Source organism: Peromyscus leucopus, chromosome 1 (assembly GCF_004664715.2).
Source record: "Peromyscus leucopus breed LL Stock chromosome 1, UCI_PerLeu_2.1, whole genome shotgun sequence".
Classification (NCBI taxonomy): domain Eukaryota; kingdom Metazoa; phylum Chordata; class Mammalia; order Rodentia; family Cricetidae; genus Peromyscus; species Peromyscus leucopus.
The window spans coordinates 81,624,582-81,644,166 of NC_051063.1; the positions used below are offsets into that span (position 1 = coordinate 81,624,582).

A 19,585-nucleotide genomic window follows, 5' to 3' on the forward strand; every position below is an offset into this window, starting at 1 on the left:
ATTCATTTATCTTAGCAGCTAATTTACCACATAATCTCCAAATTAAGCTAGAAAGCCTAGCCTGCAAGCCACATCAGAGCAAGCAACAGAAAAGCCTAACAAAATCAGGATGATTTTTCACCTAAATAATGGAAGACGAGTGGCAACAACAAATAACTTAACCTTGAGAGAGGTACACCCTGGCTCACTCCTGTCTTGGGTCTTGGGTCTCTGGGACATAGCACCTGTTCCAGACAATTATGATTCAATGCAAAGTGTCCCAGGTTAGGTGCTATATGGTTTACAGAACCTTTAATATTTGTTGTATAATGGCATTTAATGGTTGGTTTGGGACCAGGGATCACTATCACAAATTATGTTAACTTCTACTTATATAACACATCTATATTAAAGAAATCACTAGAATGGGCATGAGATATATATTGAGATCCTTGTTTTGTTTCTTTTTTCTGTCCAAAAAGCATAAATGTACATTATATTTTATCTAATGTGCAGTGAAAACACTAGAATTGGAGTAAGAAGGTCTGTTGGAGTCCCAGCTCTGTTATTTGGAGACTGTCTCTCAATCAGAATTTTCTCACTTGAAAAGTAAGGCACGAGCTGACACTTTAAGATCCAGCTCTGAATATTCACTAACTATGCAACTTTAGCCTCCAAATATACTTTAAAAAATTACAACAGTTGGGGGCTGGAGGGATGGCTCAGCAATTAAGAGCACCTGCTGCTTTTCTAGAAGACCTAGGTTTGATTCCCAGCACCCACACAGCAGCTCACAACCATCTGTAACACCACTTCCAGGAGATCCGATTCCCTCTTCTGGCTTCCATGGGTACTGGGAACCAATGTGTGCAGACATCCATGCAGGGATAACATCCATGCATGTTTTTTTTAAAAAAAAAAAAAAAATTAATGTTTTACATCAACTGAGTTGTACTAGTTAATGGAGGGTTTCTGTTTCCTTTCTAAACTGGTGATTGTAACTTACCATTGTTTCTCTCACATAAATTTCTATTTCACTTGGATGCTGGGTCAATCTCTCATTGAACCTAAATGGAGCTCCCATTTCCACTTGCTTTGAAATTCCAGGTTCCACTTCCTCAGTATCTCTCCCTTTCACCTCTCTCCATCACCATTTACATGCAAATCTTCATCAACTCTTACCTAGAGAACTATTGCCCATAATAGTTCTCACCTGCTCACAATTCCTGGGCTACAAGAGTTTCCTATCATATTGGTACCCTACCAAAAGGCAGGCAGTGGCCCCTTAGACAGACCATCTAAAGATTTATATAAGTTCTCAGCCTGACATTCAAAGCCCTCCATATCACATGCCTTAATACAGTTTGATTAACTGCTTGCTATTTCTGATAGATCAAATTCCTGTGTCCTTCCTGGATTTTGAGTCTTTACTTCTACTGTTCTGATATCTTCTCTGCAAACCAAAATGGATTTGGTTCCTAAGTTCCATTCCGATGGTCACCCTCACCTAGACATTACAGCTCCCTCCTTTGAATGTACATGGTACTAACAAAGTGAGACAATTCTAAAGGCCAAAAATGTATTTTAGAAGCTAGCTAACCTAATGAGCTGAATTTATCCCTTGTGCCATTTTGCTTAACTGCAACTGGACACCTGGCACTGTCTTGGTAAGAATTTGCCACTTATCCCAGGAAAGGAGGAGAATGGCAACACAACTCTGACACACACAGAGAACAGAACTTTGAAGCTGGAGACACACATACTGGGGTTTGCTGGGCTTCCATTATACAAAAAAAGATGTTTATATGAATTCATCATTTATATACTTAGGACTTTTCATGTTCAAAACCCTAAACCAAGATCTCCAACAATGCTTTCCCCCATCCCCTGGACCTTTGTCAGAATCTGAAAACACTCTGATGATTACAAACACTGAGTAGGGAGTACTCCTGGTAGATGCTGGACATCCTACACACTGCAAAGAACAATCTTCAAATAATTAATTAGCTGGTGCAAAATATAAGCAGTGTCCATGGTGAGAAACTCCAAGATAAACATGTAGCATGCAGTTGTGAGTTCTACTTTTTAGAAGAAATTTCCCAGTTTTTCAAGGTGAAGCACCTTCCCTTCAGTAAAACAGTTTAAACACAGCATGAAGGCTGAGTATTCCTGCAGTTACTAGTGGTCAGACCTCCTGCAGTTACTTAACTCTTTATACCTCAGACATCTTTTAGTAAAGCAAGGCTAGGAACACCTACCTAATTCACCCAGCCTCTCAAGGGTAAAGAGGCATGCAAAGTCTTTGGATGGGTACAGCAGGCATACGATGAACAGTTGTTAAATTTACCAACATTTTTCCCCTCGCTGGTTTCTAGAAAATGCTCAGTTTACTAGAGTGAATATTACCTGCTATGACTTCCTGAGCAGGGTACTAATGGGTAAAGATTGATACTTTTTACTTGGGAAAAATGAAACATGTGCCCATCTAATCTAACCACCTCTCCCCCCACTCAAAGCACCTTAACTGGTCCTTTTCATTGGACACTGTTTTAAAATCTCAGTATTTTTCTTTTTCATATTATCTTATGATCACCTGAAGTGCCTCAAGCACATAAGTGGAATGCCATCCCCTTTTGACCCCTACCATCAACTACCTTGCATTACCGTTATTTATGTACATATTATATAGTTTCCTTACCAGACTGTACATGCTCTCTATGGATACTGACAGTATTTGATTCCTTTTTATGTAACCCAAGGGCCCAACACACCTTAGTAACTGGATGGACCAAGCCTCTCATTTCATAGATTAGACACAGAAAGGCCCAGTGACTTGCCAAGAGTCAAGGTTATTTTAAGTGGCAGAGTTGGAATTCAAACTCACAAGGCCAATAGAAGAGATTCCAAGTTCTGCCTAGTCATAAGAAATGAAAATCATGTTTGTATGTGTACTTAAGTTCTAGGTCCCCTCACAGAAACAAGACCTCTGTGGCTGCCCTACAAAACAAAAACGGAAGGACAAAAAGACCCCAAATCTACACTGTCACTATAATGACACCGTAATAATTCAATCTATTTTGTTTGGCTCTGTATCTTATTATTTCTTTCCTGGTTTCTGACGACATAACTTGTTTAAGTATACAGTTGACGGTTATTTAGCCTCTTATAATGTCCCTTTAAGTGATTCCATAATTATTTAGAGTTCCATAAAACCTCTCACTGGGTAAGCCAACACTGTTCCTGTGCCAAGAGAACAGATTCTTTAACAGTCACCCCAACAGATTAACATAAATTCAAAGAGCCAGAAATTTGGAACAATTCTACATGGTGAAAAGTATTTGTGCAATTACAAGTGTGTTAATAACCCCAACATAAGCCTAGAACTTCCAATAAACAAGTGCAAACCATATTAAGACCTAAAACAAATGAAGCTGTTTAGCTTGTATTAATCTTGAAGTTTCTGTGAGTTCAAATATGATGCAAAAGAAAAAAAGGAATAGGAAAGGAAAAGCATGTTTTAAAATGGATCTGAAAAAGGGTTAAGTATAGTGCAATTCCCTGATGTTGAAGCAATTACAGCTCAATAAAACTAAACGTTTTCCAGAAAGGCATCACTTGGGGGTGGGGGACAAGAAGCAACCCTTCTCTTTAAGGCAGTATTTGATGTGTAAGTTACCAGTGCAAAAGCACTCAGGCCCAACAGAAGTGATAATCACTTACTGAGAACAATTTTTAATTACTTTCCCAGCTGATAAAAAGAGCACACACTGAACACAGACTAAAATGTAGTTTCAAAGAAAAACAAAACGCAGTTTATGCTTGATGAAGTTCAAGGACAAAACTGTTTCCAATGCAACAGAATCCGCCTGACTACAATGTGCAGAGACAGAGAGGAAAAAATGCGAACACATAGTATCTTTTTATAAAGGCAACAATTTAGCTACAAAGTAATAACGGGGAAGCCAAAACAGTTTGACAGCCCGCCATAAGGGCCGCCTCAATCATGAGTCACACAATGCCTGCAACCATTTACAATAGTAATTAATGCACAAGTCCCCTAATTAAATTCTAAAAGGGTGAGAATGCTTTAACTAAGTTTACAAGAACTGCCTTTTGCTTTTCTTTTTAAGAACGAACACACTCGTAATTACGCGTCTCCCTGCAATGCCCCCCCACACCAATGCAATATTCCCTGAGGCCGTTTCTCCCGAATGTCTGTTTCCCTGCCTGCGAAAGCAAATGACACGGGTTGAGGGGGACCCGGGAGGGAGGGGGGGGGTGTCCGTAAACCCAGGAAGGGCGAAGCAGAGTGGAAACATACGATTATAAAGGGGGCGGGAGACTGAAGGCTCGCCCATCTTACCTGCTAAGATTTCTCTCTACGTCTTTGGTAGCTTTAGCTTCCAATTCTCTGAAATAGGAAACAAAAACAAAAAAAAAAAAAAAAAAAAAAACGGGGGGGGGAGGGGATGCGCGTGAAAACGGAGCTTCTGCGGCAGAGCGCCCGCGCGGTGGGGGAGGGGCGGGGCTGCGGGCTGCAGCGCTGCGGGCCTCCGAGCCCAGAGCCGCAGCCCGCGCGGGGCCGAAGCTTCCCGGGCCGCCCGCGGCCTCCCACCCTGGCCCGCGCCCCCGGGGACTGCCCCGTGCCGCCGCCGCCGCCGCCCCGCAGCTCGAGGGAATCCTGCGGCAGCGCCGTAGGCGGGCTCCCGGCCCCGAGCGAGACTCCCCTCCGGTTCGCTCACCTCATGTGTGTAAAGTGCACGAGCGCGTGGGGCGCGGGGAACGAGGCTCGCGAGCCTCAAGCCCTCCGCAGCGCCGCGGGGACAGGCCCGAGCCGCTGCACCAGCGCCATTTTCTACACCGACCCGCTGCCGCCGCCGCCGCCGCCGCCACCGCTGCCGCCGCAGGCCCCAGACCGGAAGTGAAATGCCCCACGCGCAACCCCTTCCGGGGGCGCGCTGGCCCCGGGGCCCCAAAATGGAGGCCCTAGCAACTAGGCCTGCTGGACAGGGCAGACGCTTGGCAACCGCCCGACGCGGCCGGGACCTCGCCGGAGCTGTCGGGGAGCGCCGATGCTCCCCGCGAGCGTCGTCGGGGTCTGGCGAGCGCCGACCGCAGCCTTTCTTGCCGAGGCCGGCTCGGGTTTGACTCCGATCTCCCCCCCCCCCCCCCTTCTTTACTGCGACACAAGTTTCCTTCCCCTCTGCCCGGCCCCTCCCTCACAGAAACGCCTTAAAAAAAAAAAAAAAAATTCCACCAAACCGCAAATTCCACCCTTGCCGCTGCCGAGGAGCCCGCGCCGTTTTTAAATTCACCCACATCTAATTACTTTTGACCTTGAGCCAGATTATTTAACCTCGCTGCCTGTGCCTCTCCTCCTCGGCTGAAGAATGCATACCTGAGGCCGGCTGTGAGGTTTCAATACGATTCTGTGCCTCAAAATTTTACACACCCTTGACTCAGCAATTCCACTTTCACTAATTTCTGCTCAAGAAATAATCATTTTGGGTTTCACTTTTAAGTACTTCACCATCAAGATAATAACTCACGGCACTGAGAAGGTTGAAAACTGTAACCGGCTACAAAGTCCAACGATATGAGATGGCATTAAAAGCAGCCACTTGCGGTGCATGAAAATATGGAGTGGGAAATACAGGCCTGGAGACTTGATTACAATAAAAGAATGAAAAGGCAGGATCCAGACTAGTTCTCAGAAAAACATGTGAACACCCAACTATGAATACTATAAGATAAATACCTGTAAGGTATATAAATCTATATATAAATACAATAAGGTACAGCAATATAATACATGAAGATACAATTATTTACAATAATTGTAAAAAAATTACAATGTAGACATATCTGAATGTAAATACAATAAGACACATACCTACAGGTAGATGAAGCAATATAATGCATTAAGACACAATAATAATGCACATAGGTACATATAGTCTTGTATGTTCAGTGCATACATTGCTTCTTGTAATCTGCAACTTTCTCCTCTACTTAAAACCTGTTCCCTTTTTTTTTTTCTCAGAAAACTCATCCTGCAGATTACTTCCTTTTACTCTTTTAAATCCTAAATCCTTCAACTGGCTTTGACCTGCTCCAGTCTCTCCCATGAAACAAGCTATGTGACTGTTAGATTCTGCTCTGGGAGAAATGTGTATTGTAATAAATAAGCTAATGAATGAATGAATGCCCAGAAAGGAATTAAAAGGTGAGCCAAAATGTTAACTACTGTTATACATTTTACTTCTTTTAGTGTTTTTAATTTTATAAGTCTATAAACATTTTTTGAAAAAAAAATTACAAAACATAAAATGAGTATCAAATAAATGCCAGTAATTTTTACATTTTATTTTTGAGATGGGGTCTTACTATGTAGCCTGGCTAGCATAGAACTCTCTATGTAGGCCAGATTGGCCTCAAACTCACAGAGATCTGTCTGCCTCTGTCTCCTGCATGCTGGTGTTCTACCATATTCCCTGGCTTCAAATTTCAGTAGGACCTATCCTGGTTAGTTTCTTTGTTAAATTGACACAAGCTGGAGTCTTCTTGGAAGAGGAACCCCAACAGAGAAAATGTCCCCCATCAAATTGCATATAGGCCAGTCTATAGGCATTTTCGTGATTAATGATTGATGTGGAGGGGCTCGGTTCACTGAGGGTAGTATCACCCCTGGGCAGGCTATCCCAGGTTGTATAAGAAAGTAGGCTATAGCCAGGGGTGGTGGCATATGCTTTTAATCCCAGCACTTGGGAGGCAGAGGCAGGTGGATCTCTGTGAGTTCAAGGCCAGCCTTTTCTACAAAGCAAGTTCCAGGACAGTCAGGGCTATTACACAGAGAAAACCTCTCTTAGGAAAAGAAGGTAGGAAAGAAAGACAGAGAGACAGAGAGAGACAGAGAGAGAGAGAGAGAGAGAGAGAGAGAGAGAGAGAGAGAGAGAGAGAGAGAGAGAGAAAGAAAGAAAGAAAGAAAGAAAGAAAGAAAGAAAGAAAGAAAGAAAGAAAGAAAGAAAAAGAAAGGAAAGAAAGACAGAGGACAGAGACAGAGAGAGAAAGAAAGAAAGAAAGAAAGAAAGAAAGAAAGAAAGAAAGAAAGAAAGAAAGAAAGAAAGAAAGAAAGAAAGAAAGAAAGAAAGAAAGAAAAAGAAAGGTTACAAGCTATGAGGAGCAAGCCAGTAAGCAGCACTCCTCCAGGGTCTCTCCTTCAGTTCCTGCCTCCAGGTTCCAGCCTTGAGTTCCTGCTCTGACTTCCCTCTGTGATGTACTATAAACTGTAACCTGAAATAAACGCTGTCCGCCCCAGGTTTCTTGCCATGACGGTGCTCATCCCAGTAATAGCAGGCGAACTAAGACGGGGACTTCCCCCCCGTTTATTTGCTCTTGTTTCCGTTCAGTGCCTGTGGTTGCTTCAACACAACTTTTCTCCAGTCTCTCTTCCTTCCCTATTGAGAAGTCTAAATGATTAGTCTAATCATTCACAAATTATGTTTTTGGAAGGTAAGGATTAATTTTTCCTCTTTATCAAAAAACCACAATGGGGGCTGCAGAAACAGCTCAGTAGTTAAGAGCACATGGTGCCTTTACAGAGGGCCCGAGTTCAGCTCCCAGCACCCACACAATGGTTCATAACTGTAATTCCAGTTCCAGGATACCCAATGTCCTCTTCTGGCCTCCTCAGGTACCAGGCAAACACATGGTACACAAACATGTACACAGGCAAAACACTCATGCACATAAATTATTTTTTGGTGATGCTGAACATAGCAAAAATGTATCCTAAGTAGCACTATACCACTGAGCTACATCCCCAACCAATATTTTTAAATTTAAAAAGTCTCTACAGTAATAAATAGAAAGAACTTGGACACATGATCATGGATAAGCTTTCCTGGAAAGAGTCTATTTACATTATTTAATTACAATTTCTTCAGCACTTAGTGTGTGCTATCCCAAACTGTCCTAAGTACTTTATAAATACTAATTAGCCACTAATTGTTTTTCTTCATACAGCCCAATGAGGTAGCAGTATTATGCCCCCTTTGCTAACAGCCATGATTAATTTTCCCAAAATCACGTATTAAATGATTAAGATTTTATATATACAGTTTGGCTCTGAAGCCCTCCCCTAACCACTATATTGCAGATCTCAACTGCATTAGACCTTATATCCTTTTTTGATGATAAATACTTTATAAATACAACCCCTTGCGATCCCAAGATGGTGATCATAGATAACATAATCTACTATATATGATTAATCTACCAAATATAATCATTTTAAATACATACATATATGTATACATACATACATATGCTGTAAAGGAGACGCAGAGGAACGGAAAGGAAATCTAATGTCACTCGGTGTGTAAGTGCTCTGAAGACTCCATGGAGGAACTATGTCCCACACAGTTACTGACATAGCAGGGTCTCTCCAGTGACACCTCAAAAACGGAAATTACACCGAACACCCCGTTGCTCTAGAAAAGACAAGTCGTGAGCAAACAGAAAATAAATTCTCTCATATAGTTCGGTTTTGCTTTTGTGTTTAGACAGGATTTATGTATGTGAATTCACTATGCAGACAAGATTGGCCTCCAACTCACCAAGATCCTTCTGCCTCTGCTTCCTGAGGGTTGAGATTAAAGGCGTGTGCTTCCTTATGAACTTTGAATCACCTTCAAAGTAGTTGCAATACCCAGTACAAAGTAAATGTCCTCAAAGGGTTACTAAATTGTATTACTAAGGAAATCATGACAAAAGTCTGTGGGCACCCAGCACTGATGCAATGCTGTCATAAATATTTTCTGTGTGCAGCTGATTGAAGCTGAAGATGTAGACCCCAACTATACACTTCATTAATGAATGTTTCTCTGATATCATAAAAGAGCCAAGGAGTGCACCCTGAGGAACCCTGATACTCGAGTGATGAAATCATCAAGATGGGAGGGGGAAACAGGGTAAGCATGTTGTAATGGAGCCGCGTAACAGGCCAATCGAAAGAGGACCAGTCCCTGAGCTCTTCCAACTAGAGACCTAAAAATTAGTTTTAACACCACCACCACCACCCCACCACCACCACCATCATCACCATCACCACCATCAAAATCATCTTTCAATGCAACTGCAGGATGTTTTGCTTTGGAAATATCTTCTTAGTTTTTTCTTCCTCTCTTTTCTCACTGACACTCTCCAGCACACCCTGAAAACTCCAGGGTCCCTTTCGCAGCCCCCCTTCCCCCTTCTTTTTCTCTATGGTGCTGTGCTTTACACAAAACATGATTCACCCATTTAAAGTGAAAAGCCTCATGCATCATGACAAATATATCCATGTAACCACAACCACAATCAATATAAAAGAGTTCTATCACTCAAGAAAATTCCCTTGGGCCTCTTCTCGGTCCCACCCCACAGCCCTCTCCCATACAGCGGGCACCCAAAACTACCTCTACGGTTTACATCCCCAGAAGTCAGCACACTCATTCTAGCACATACAAATGGAGTCCCACAGTATACACCCTTTTCTGTCTGGCTTCTCTAGCTGAATAAATCTAAGATTCATTTATATTGTTGTATGTATCAAATTTGTTTCTTTTTGTGAATAATATTCCATTGACTAGATATATCACAACTTGTTTGCCCATCCTCCTATTGATCAATTATTGTTTTCAGTGCGGGGGGGCGGGGGGGGAGCTATTATTGTTATTCGGTGGACATTTGTGGGGCAATTTGATCTGAACTGAAGCATTCCCTCCTGGAGGGAGGAAGGAAACTCCTCACAAGTTTGCAGAAAAAGCTGAAGTCTATAAAGTTCACAAGATTCCTCTCCAAGGTTCTGTCAGCAATACACAATTGCCGGGGAGAAAAGACTATCCAAAGGAGTTTCGTGTGGTCATTCTGGGAGCTTCTGGGTGCAGCTCTCCTGAGTGATTGTCCAGGCTGGGGTGAGCTGCCTTTGAGTGACCCCTGCTCCTGAAACTCCTCACCCATATTCCTGTAAGTAACCCAGTGAACTCCTTGGTTCATTAAGTTGGCCTTCAGTGGCATTATGACTCTGGTTTGTCATAAATGCCCCATCTGGGATGAGTAGACATTTATGTGCATCTCCCGAGGAAAAGTTAGCCCAATAATGGGCATGTTTTCATTTCTCTTAGGTAAATACCTAGAGCTATAGTTGGAGTTTTAAATGCCCTCGAAAGGCCACGTGGTATAGGCTTTTCCCCAACATGGCGCTACTGGGAGGTGGTAGAGTTTTTAGGTGTGGTGATATATTATGTACCCTAATAAACTTACCTGAGGATCAGAGGACAGAGCCAGCCATTAGATTAGACACAGAGCTAGGCAGTGGTGACCCACACCTTTAATCCCTGCACTTGAGATCTCACGCCTTTGCTTGGGAAGCACATGCCCCTTTAGTCCCAGGAAGTAATATAGCAGGGCAGAAAAAGGTCTATAAGGCGTAAGGAAACAGGAACTCACTCTCTTTAGGGTGAGGATTTCGTAGAGGTTAAGAACTAGTGGCTGGCTGTTCTGCTTCTCTGATCTTTCAGCTTTCACCCTGATATCTGGCTCTGGGTTTTTATTAAAAGACTGTTCAAGATTCAAACAACATTTAGGTACCTAGTGAGAGCCCCTCAAGTCTTTGTGGGTGTGTCCTTGACAAGGGTAGTGGGAGCCCCTGTTCCTTTTTCCTGGGCCTTCTCAGACACAGGATATTTCTGCTCTGCCTTATACTTCTGCAGTAGTATACTCTGAACCACAAGCTAATAAGCAATGGGATCAACTGATCATGGACTGAACCCTCCAAAATGGTGAGCTGGGAACAAGCAAACGAATAATACTAACAACAAAACCCTTTTCTTAGTCTAAGTAGATTGTCTCAGTTATTTGTTACAGTAAGAAGAAAGCTGACTAGCATACCTCTAGAATAGAATTGCTGCATCCCAGAATATATGCATATTGAACTGTCTGAGAAACAACAGAGTGTTACTAAAATAATCTGTGCCCACTTGCGTTCCCAAGTGGGTGAAGGGTCATGATTTCTCTGTCTCCGGCAGTGCACATGCTTGCTCTCTTGGCAGTGTGTTGGGATAATTCCCACGCAACAGCCTGGATGCTCTCTAACTTTAAATAAAAACGCCACCATCATCTTACCAGCCATCTTAAAATAATGCAAAGGCGTTGAGGGCTCTGGCTCCATATCTAGTATCTTTATCGTCCTCCAACACTTCCTGTAGTTGTGACCTTTCGTCCCCTCCCTTGCTCACTTTGCTTCAGTCTTTCATTTTCAAAAAGATTCCTGTCTCCTTGGTCAAGGAAGCCTTGCCTTCTCCCTCTCTCTCTCTCCACATTTCTTCTCTCACTTCAGTGCTCCCAATCATATACTCTGAAGCTATTCCGGACTTTCCATAGTGTTAATCACAGTTGTAATGAAACTTCGCTGCCATCTGTTTGTTCTTTGAGTTTGCTGACTCTCTGGGAAGTTTGGGAGAACGAGGCACATGTCTGCCTCGTTCCTTGGATCTCCACACATAGCAGAATGCCTAGTACATATTAGGCTCTTCATAATGCTTGCTAATGAATCTGCCTAGCCTCTGCTTATCTCCTCCATCTCAACATCCATATCGCTGCCAAAGTGGTGTCCCTAGCAAGTAAATCTGATGAGCTCCTGCTGCCGCTGGGTGCTCTTGAATGGCTTGAAGGCTAAGAATTCTTGAATAGCTGCATTCTATAGAACGCCATCTGAAACCCCTCACATAACATAAAAGGCCTTCAAGAGCCTACCCTGCCCCGTTTCTCAGATTCCCTATTTCATGATCCAGTGACATTGAACTACAGCCAGTTTATTGTGTCTTTCAGTAGCTCTGTGACTTGAACATGCTGTTCCGTGTGAATGGGAGACCTTTCCTCCTCATTGTGTCTACCTTACAAATTCCACTTTAAAGCCGAGTTCAGATGCTGTCTCCTTTGCAAACCTTCCCTGAGATTCTCTGATTCTCATCAGAATAACAGATATGAGTCAAGTGTGAATAGTAAATTGGCATCCTTCTAGTTCCCTGCTATTGAAGTGGGAGCCCAGCCCTCTGTAAAGAATTGGAGCATTCAGGGTTGGAATCTCACATGTTTTCATGAGACAACTTATTTTATGGAGCCACTGCTGACATGTCAGGCCCCAGAGAGTAGAGCATGTCCATGGTGTTCGCTGTACTGCCAGTACCTAGCTTCGTGCTTGGGAGGCCCAAACATTTAACTGAAGGTATTTGTAGAATAAAGAAGAACAAATGTCACCTTCCCTTCCTACTATTTCCTTAAAGTGTGTCAAGTCACATGATCCTCTGCTAGGCAGCCGTCTGTCACCATCAGGACTCCTGGCAGGAATAGGGCTCCTCTAGATCCCCCCTTGGTCTCTTCAACTGCCATTTTGCTTTATGTCACAAATGCCACCAGCGTTCTTTCAGTAACTCTATAGCTTGCCCCCAGAACCACCAGGCATCTTCGTGGCTTCAGTGAGGACCAAATGGGAACCTCCTCTCTGGACTAGGTCCCTCAGACAGTCACAGCCAAAGCAATAGCACGGCTCCCGCCTTTCTCTGATAACGCCCCTTGTCTGGTCATCCAGGCTGCCCTCCTCTGCTCCCTCTCTGCAGACTTCAGCAGAGAAATGCTGCGTTAGGTATTTTACGTTTGTGATGCTTATGCCTCCTGACCAAGTTGAAGATAATTTACATGTTAAAATGCATTATGATAGTAAAGAATTATAGGAACATAACGGGAAATTATATGTCTTTAAATAGATAGATAGATTCACAAAATCCTATTCACTCATTCAAAGTTTGATGATTCCAAACAAGTGGACTAACTAGAATGATATCCCCACCCCACCTCCACAACAAATTAAAAAAAAAAAAAAAACAGACAAAATTAGGAGATAATGGTTTTAAAAACAGGAGACATCAAGCAGTGGAGAAAGTGAGCCGTGAGAGCTGGAAGACAAGTGACACGAATTCTACAGCCACTTAGAGTAGCACCGGAGGACCAGCCACCCGGTGCCGGAGGTGCAAGAAGGGTACCCGACCAGCATGGCCTCTGAGTCCAGAGTCCAGAGGCTGTGGAAGCCAGCACGACTAGTGCTCACTGGTTAGAGCGGTGGCTCTCAACCTTCCTAATGCTGCATCCCCTTTAATACAGCTCCTCGCATTGCGGGGACCCCCAACCATAACATTACGTTCATTGCTACTTCATAACGGTAATCTTGCTGCTCTTATGAATCATAATGTAAATATCTGTGTTTTCCGACGGCCTCAGGGGATGCCTGTGAAAGCGTCATTTGCTCTCCAGAGGGGGTCACAACCCACATGTTGAGAACCCCTGGGCTAGAGTATCAGGTAAGAGAGAACTTGACAGATGCTCCACAGATGTGACAAGGGTCGTGCTAAGAACCAAGCAGCACATGCGTGTCAGGAAACTTCTCGAAACATAGCGGGTAAAAACCACTCAAGGGCCAGAAAGAAAAAAAAAAAGATGTGGGCACACGGAGAGCGTGGAATAATCAAGGAAGAATATACTAACTGGCCCAGGGAAAACTGTAATGGAGAATCAGCAAGATGGCTCTGCAGATAAATGTGCTGGACTCTCCCAAATGGTGCTCTGACCTCCACAGGAATGCTGAGACATGTGTGTCCCCCCTCCCCAAATAAGTAAACAAATAGATAAAAATAATTTAATGGGCTGGCCAGATGCCTCAGCAGGTTAAGTCTGATGTCCTGAGTTTGATCTGGCTGAGCTGTCTTCAGACTTCTATATGTGCGCTATGGCACACGAGATGGTGGGGGTAGGGGGAGCTCACAGCCACGTTCATAATATGTAAGTAAATAAACACATGTGTGTAATGAGAATTTTTTAAATATGTAATCGAGCAGATCCCCAGTGCACTGTGGAATAATTTCACATGCATGGTTTTCGGGAGATTAAAGGACAAAGGAATAGACGAAATATCTGAAGATGCACTAGCATTTTTTCCTTCATTTGAGGAAAAACATAGCCATAGTTCCTGCTTCCTTGAGTTCCCTGCACTGGCAGGCAGTAACCTGGAATTGCTCTGTTTTTAGCTGATGAATGAGGACGGAGAATGCTCCGTTTTCCTGCTTCCAGGAAATAGCAACAAGATGGCACCTGGGAAAGCAGGAAGCCACCCTCGCCAAACATTCAGTCATCTTGGTCTTGAACTTCCTAAGCTCCAGATCTATGAGAAATAAAATTGTGCCTTTTACAAAGAAAGGGGGGGAAAACAAATCAATTAAACCCAACCAAGGCATAGAAACTGTGAATTCTACATAAAAAGGGTGGTGTGCATCGGCAAAGAAGTGGCCTGCTGACATGCACAACACGGAGGAATTTCAGGGTCATCATGGTGACAGAATCCAGGCCACAGTGAGGGGAAGGGGCAACAAAGACCGGATGATTCAATGTATAAAGTTTCAGAAAACGTAAGTCACTCTGTGGTGACACAAAAGCCATCAGTGGTTGCCTGCAGATACCAAGAGTGTGGGAAAGGATGAGAAGGAAGGATGACAGGAAAGGAAAAGGGGAAACTTTGGGAGATGACAGATAGATTTGCTATCGTGATTGTGGTGACGATTTCACAGCTGTAGACATATGTCAAAACTCATCAAATCATGCACTTTAAATATGTGAATCAATAAAGCTGTTTCAAAAAGGCTCTGATGAGAAACAGGGTGTTTACATAATTTTAAAATACCTCCCACAAATTGCTTATAAACTAAAAGGGGGGAAAAAGATACCATCTCAATGAACTGATCAAAGTTAGCATCACTGGGCCAGCATACATGAATCTAGCATCCTTGGGAGGATACAAAGAGAAAAATGTAGCATTATTCCTGTGCCTTTCAAGATATACAACTTGAATCTGGTCATGAAGAACTCACACAAATTAACCTTTCCAAGAGTGAGCTGGTGGTTTTTAGGGTGCCAAGATTTTAAATAGTAAGGGAAGATGAAGGAACTGTTGCTAACTGAAGAAGACCAAAGCCAGGTCTGGTGAAGCAGGTCTGAAATCCTAACTACTTGGAAGATTGCTACAGAGGAGGATAGAATATTCAAAGCCAGCATGGACAACGTAGGGGATTTTTTTTTTTAAATGTTGGGGGTGTAACTCAGTGATAGACCATTTGCCTAACATGAGTAAAGCCCTTGGTTTCTACCCCCAGTACAAGGGAGTAAGAGGAGGAGAGGAGAAAGGAAACACTAAGAAGCAATGTTTGACTGTATACTGGCTCCTCTGTATGAATGTAATCGTGAGGCTAAAAGAGGTGTGAGGACTGGATAGTTTCCATGTTGATTTCTTGACTTTGGTGGTTGTGAGACTAACTAGAACTTCCCAGCTTTCAGGAAATAAGATGTGACTCTATCCCAAAGCAGTCACGTGCGCATTTGGATATATTTCTAGATGGTTAGTGATTTATTTTCCTTTGATTTAGGGAGAAAGAGCTCTTTGGGATATTTCAAACTTTTCTGTTCATTTGCAATTATCCTAAAATTCCTTTTGCTTATACATTTGTTGACATATTTGGAACATTGTTGACAGAGACTCATAAAAATAGAGTATTTGGTCAAACATAGTGAATGTTATCAATGTTTTGAGGGGATTGTACCAGCTCAGATCCTTGCCGGTCACTAGAAACACATCTGTCTTCTTTCCCACAGGGCGAGTGCTTGTCAATCCGTTCCTTACTTTGGCTTGGTTGCCAGTCTCTCCTTCTCCCTTTTCTTCCTTCCTTCATGTGTGTGTGTGTGTGTGTGTGTGTGTGTGTGTGTGTGTGTGTGTGTGTGTGTGTGTGTGTACAGGTTGATATCAGGATGTCTTCCTCAGTTGCTTCTCTACCTTAGTTTTTGAGGCAAGGTCTCTCACTAAACCTGATGCTTGCTGTTTGGAGTAGCCTGGTTGGGCAGTGCCCCTTGTGATCTACCTGTTTCTATGCCCTGATGCTAGGGTTACACTTTGCCACAACCAGACTTTACATGGGTGCTGGGTATCCAAACTCAGGTCTTCAGGCCTTCACAGCAAGCTCTTTACTCCACTTATAGTATGTGTGTGTGTGTGTGTGTGTGTGTGTGTGTGTGTGTGTGTGAATTTATAAATAATCTAAATTTCTCTATGAGCAGCTCCCGTTTCTTCTTTATAATTATGAGAGCTCTTTGTATATTGAAGCAGTTGCCTCTTTGTCTATGGTATGGACTGGAAACTTTATTTTTAATAAACTTTATAAACATTTTCAACTTCTTAAATGATTGTGCTGGGGACTGAACCCTAGATGTTAGGCATTACTAAGCAAACACATACAGCTAGTGTTTTTAACCTTTGTGTTGTCTGCCTTTTAACTTGGTCTCAAGTACTTTAATATGCTGTAGCTATTTTAAGTTTATGCGTTGATTTTTTTTTTTTTTGTTGTTAGTGTGTGTCTTAAGATTTTTTTGTTTTGTTTTGTTTTTGAGACAGGGTTTCTCTGTGTATCCTTGGCTGTCCTGGAACTCATTCTGTAGACCAGGCTGGCCTCGAACTCACAGAGATCCACCTGCTTCTACTTCTACTGTTTCCCAAGTGCTGGGATTATAGGCTTGCGTCACCACCGCCTGGCAAGATCTTACTTTTAAAGTTATCCCCCAATTCAAGATGGTAGGGAGGCTGTCCCTTCATGTTTTCTTTTCTTTTTTTCTTTTTATTTATTTATTTATTTTTTATTTTTTGTTCCCATGGCCATTACTTGCATTTCGCCTTATTTTCTGTCAATCCTATAGGTTATACCTTTAGTGTTTCCTCAAAGATTACTCCCCAGGCTGGTACCACCAAGCTGTGGAAATTTTATTTTTAAACTTTATTTTTAATTATATGTGTCTGTATGTGGCTGTGTGTGAGTATGTGCATATGAGTAAAAATGCCTATGGAGGCCAGAAAAGGCCATCAGATCCCCTAGAGCTGGAATTACAGGTGGTTATGAGCCACTGGCCACCGGTGCTTGGAGCTGAGCGCTGTCTACTGTAGGAGAATTGCACTCTTAACTGCTGAGCCATCTTTCTAGTCCTAGATGCGGAAGCTTTAAGAAGTGGGGCTTCATGGGAGGTCGGCTGGTCACTGGTGTGTGTTCTCGAAGGAGATTATGGGATCCTTGTCCTTTTTTCTTTCTCTTAAAAAAATTTATGTATACATGTGTGATCATGTGTGTGTGTTCATGTGAGTATACAAGAATATATATATATATATATATATATATATATATATATATATATATATATGTGCATGTATGTTGTTAAGATGATATAACTCAGCTGGGTGGTGGTGACACATGCCTTTAATCCCAGCACTTGGATTTACTTACCAAATTTATTTATTTGGTTCCATCTATATTGGAATCACAGCTAGATTCTTTGTGAAAATTAACAAGCCCATCTTAAGCAGATAGAGAAATTCAATGGATCCAGAATTGACAAAATAATCTTGTTATTAACAAAGTTGGGACAGAGGATGTAGCTTCACAGTAGAAAACTTGATTAGTGTGACAAGACTCAGAGTTCCATCTCCAGGCTCTCTTCCCCCCCACCCTCCTCTTCTACCCCCTCTGGATCTCCTCTCTCCCCTCCCAAACACACAGGAACAAAGTTGGAGAACTTGTACTCCTGGTTACCAAGAGGGAACAATAACTGAACAGTTGGAGGCTGCTATAAGGATGGTTACATTGATCCAAGAAATGGAGGCAATGGTCCCCAAATCAATCTTGCAGTTGTGCTCAATTTGGTTGCAATAAGAAAGTCAAAACAATTCAAAGGGGAAGGAGTATTTTTTAAACAAGTGGCAATGGAGCAACTAAAGATCCAAAAGCAAACGAATGAAGGCAATCCCTCCGACAAACCGAAGAACGAAGGCGATCGCTCTGACAAACTGTGCCTTTTGTTTTATTTTGTTGTTGTTCCTATCATCTATTATGTATAAACATTAACTAAAGCTGGATCAGAGATGAAAACTAAAAACTACAAAACTCCTAGAAGAAAACATAGATCTTTACGATCTTGGGCTCATACATCTTTATGAGCCCAGGCTCGGCCATAATTCCTTAGCTGTGCCTCTAAAAAGCACAAGCAACAACGATGAAAAGGTAGATTGGACATCATCCAAAGTAGACAGTGGATGTATCAAAGGGAATCCTAATAGAGTGAAAACACAGCACCTTAGTATAGGAGAAAATATTTGCAAATCACATTTTTAGTAAGGGGCTAGCATGTGGAAAATAAATTCGGAATTCATACAACACAGTAACAAAAAGACACACAGCTCCAGGGTTTTAAATATGCAAAGGAGCTGTATGGTGTTTCTGCAAGGAAGATGTGCCACAGTCTAACGAACATCAAAAGATGTTCAATATCTTGGGCAAAGATGGGAGGCATGAGTCATAGAAATACAGACCAAAGCCACAGTAGAATTTCATTATACATCACCAGGAAGGCTGTAATGAAAAGAGACAGTTAACAGCAAGACTGTGGAGACAAGAAGGTGGGGAAATCAGAATCCTCCTGCCCTACCAATGGGAATGGCAGGTCTACAAAAAGCCAAAACAGAATTTTCACTGGACCTACCAACGCTAGATGTGTGCCAAGAGAAAGGAAAACATGTGCCAGCTCAAAAATATCCACATAAATGTGCATCGCACTTTTCTTCCTAGCAGTCAGAAAGGAGTACAGATAATTCAGACGTCCATCACCTGAGCAATGCAGAGACAAATGTGCAGCATATCTGCTCAATAAGGTTATTTGTCATAAAAACCAGTGGACAACTGGCCCATGCCATCATGAGGATAAAACTTGGGAACATTTTGCTAAGTGAAAGAAAGCCAAACAGGAAAGAGCACATGCTATTATTTGATTGCACTTACATGAATTGTTCTGAACAGGCAAAGCCATAGAGACAGGGTGATGGAGGTGACAATGTTCTCAAATTGTCCTCATGGCTCTACGAAAAACCCTGTGCCCATTGCACTGCATACATTTAAATGTGTGAGTTCTTAGGGTCTGTGGATCGCACTTCAATAAAGCTATTGCCAGAAATGGCAACCAAACGTTGTGCCATTGTTTAGTGGGATGTTGGGTTACTGTGGTATGATCTGAAGGATTTAACAGAGCTATGTAGGAAAGAAGGCAAAAAAAATTGCTTGATTGGAGCCAAGCATGATGGCACCTTAGTCTCTGCACCCAGGGGCCTAAAGCAGGAGGACTTCGAGTTTCAGGCCAGCCTGAGTTATACATAAGACCTGTCTCAAAACAAACAAACAAATATATACATAATGTTGTTAATATATACAATGGAATTTTTATCTGAATCTGTCAAATATTAATGGACTAGACATCATTAATGTAATTTTTGGCTGTATATATTGTATATACTTATTGGATAGTTTTTCTTATATTAGTTATAAGCTTTCTTTAATTTTAGACAAAAAGAGAGGAAATGTGGTAGTATTGTGTTCCCCAAAATACTGTGTACCTTAATAAACTTATCTGGACCATAGGAAACTATGAAGCAGAGGAG

General features: G+C 42.4%; 1 protein-coding gene across 5 annotated transcripts in view; it reads right to left on the reverse strand.

Moving 5' to 3' along the window:
- The window catches only part of Tnrc6a (trinucleotide repeat containing adaptor 6A), a 175,906-nt gene that overhangs the window by 81,944 nt on the left and 74,377 nt on the right, over positions 1-19,585 (reverse strand). Inside the window, exons 1-2 of one of the 5 annotated variants that reach the window (XM_028867875.2) lie at positions 4,722-5,113; positions 4,343-4,390 (exon numbers count right to left, since the gene is read on the reverse strand). The exons of the other annotated variants lie outside the window; for them this stretch is intronic. Coding sequence (XP_028723708.1) covers positions 4,343-4,390; positions 4,722-4,726 — 53 coding nt within the window. The 5' untranslated portion in view covers positions 4,727-5,113. Of the gene's footprint in view, positions 1-4,342; positions 4,391-4,721; positions 5,114-19,585 lie in introns of those variants that run through there. 5 annotated transcript variants of the gene reach the window in all.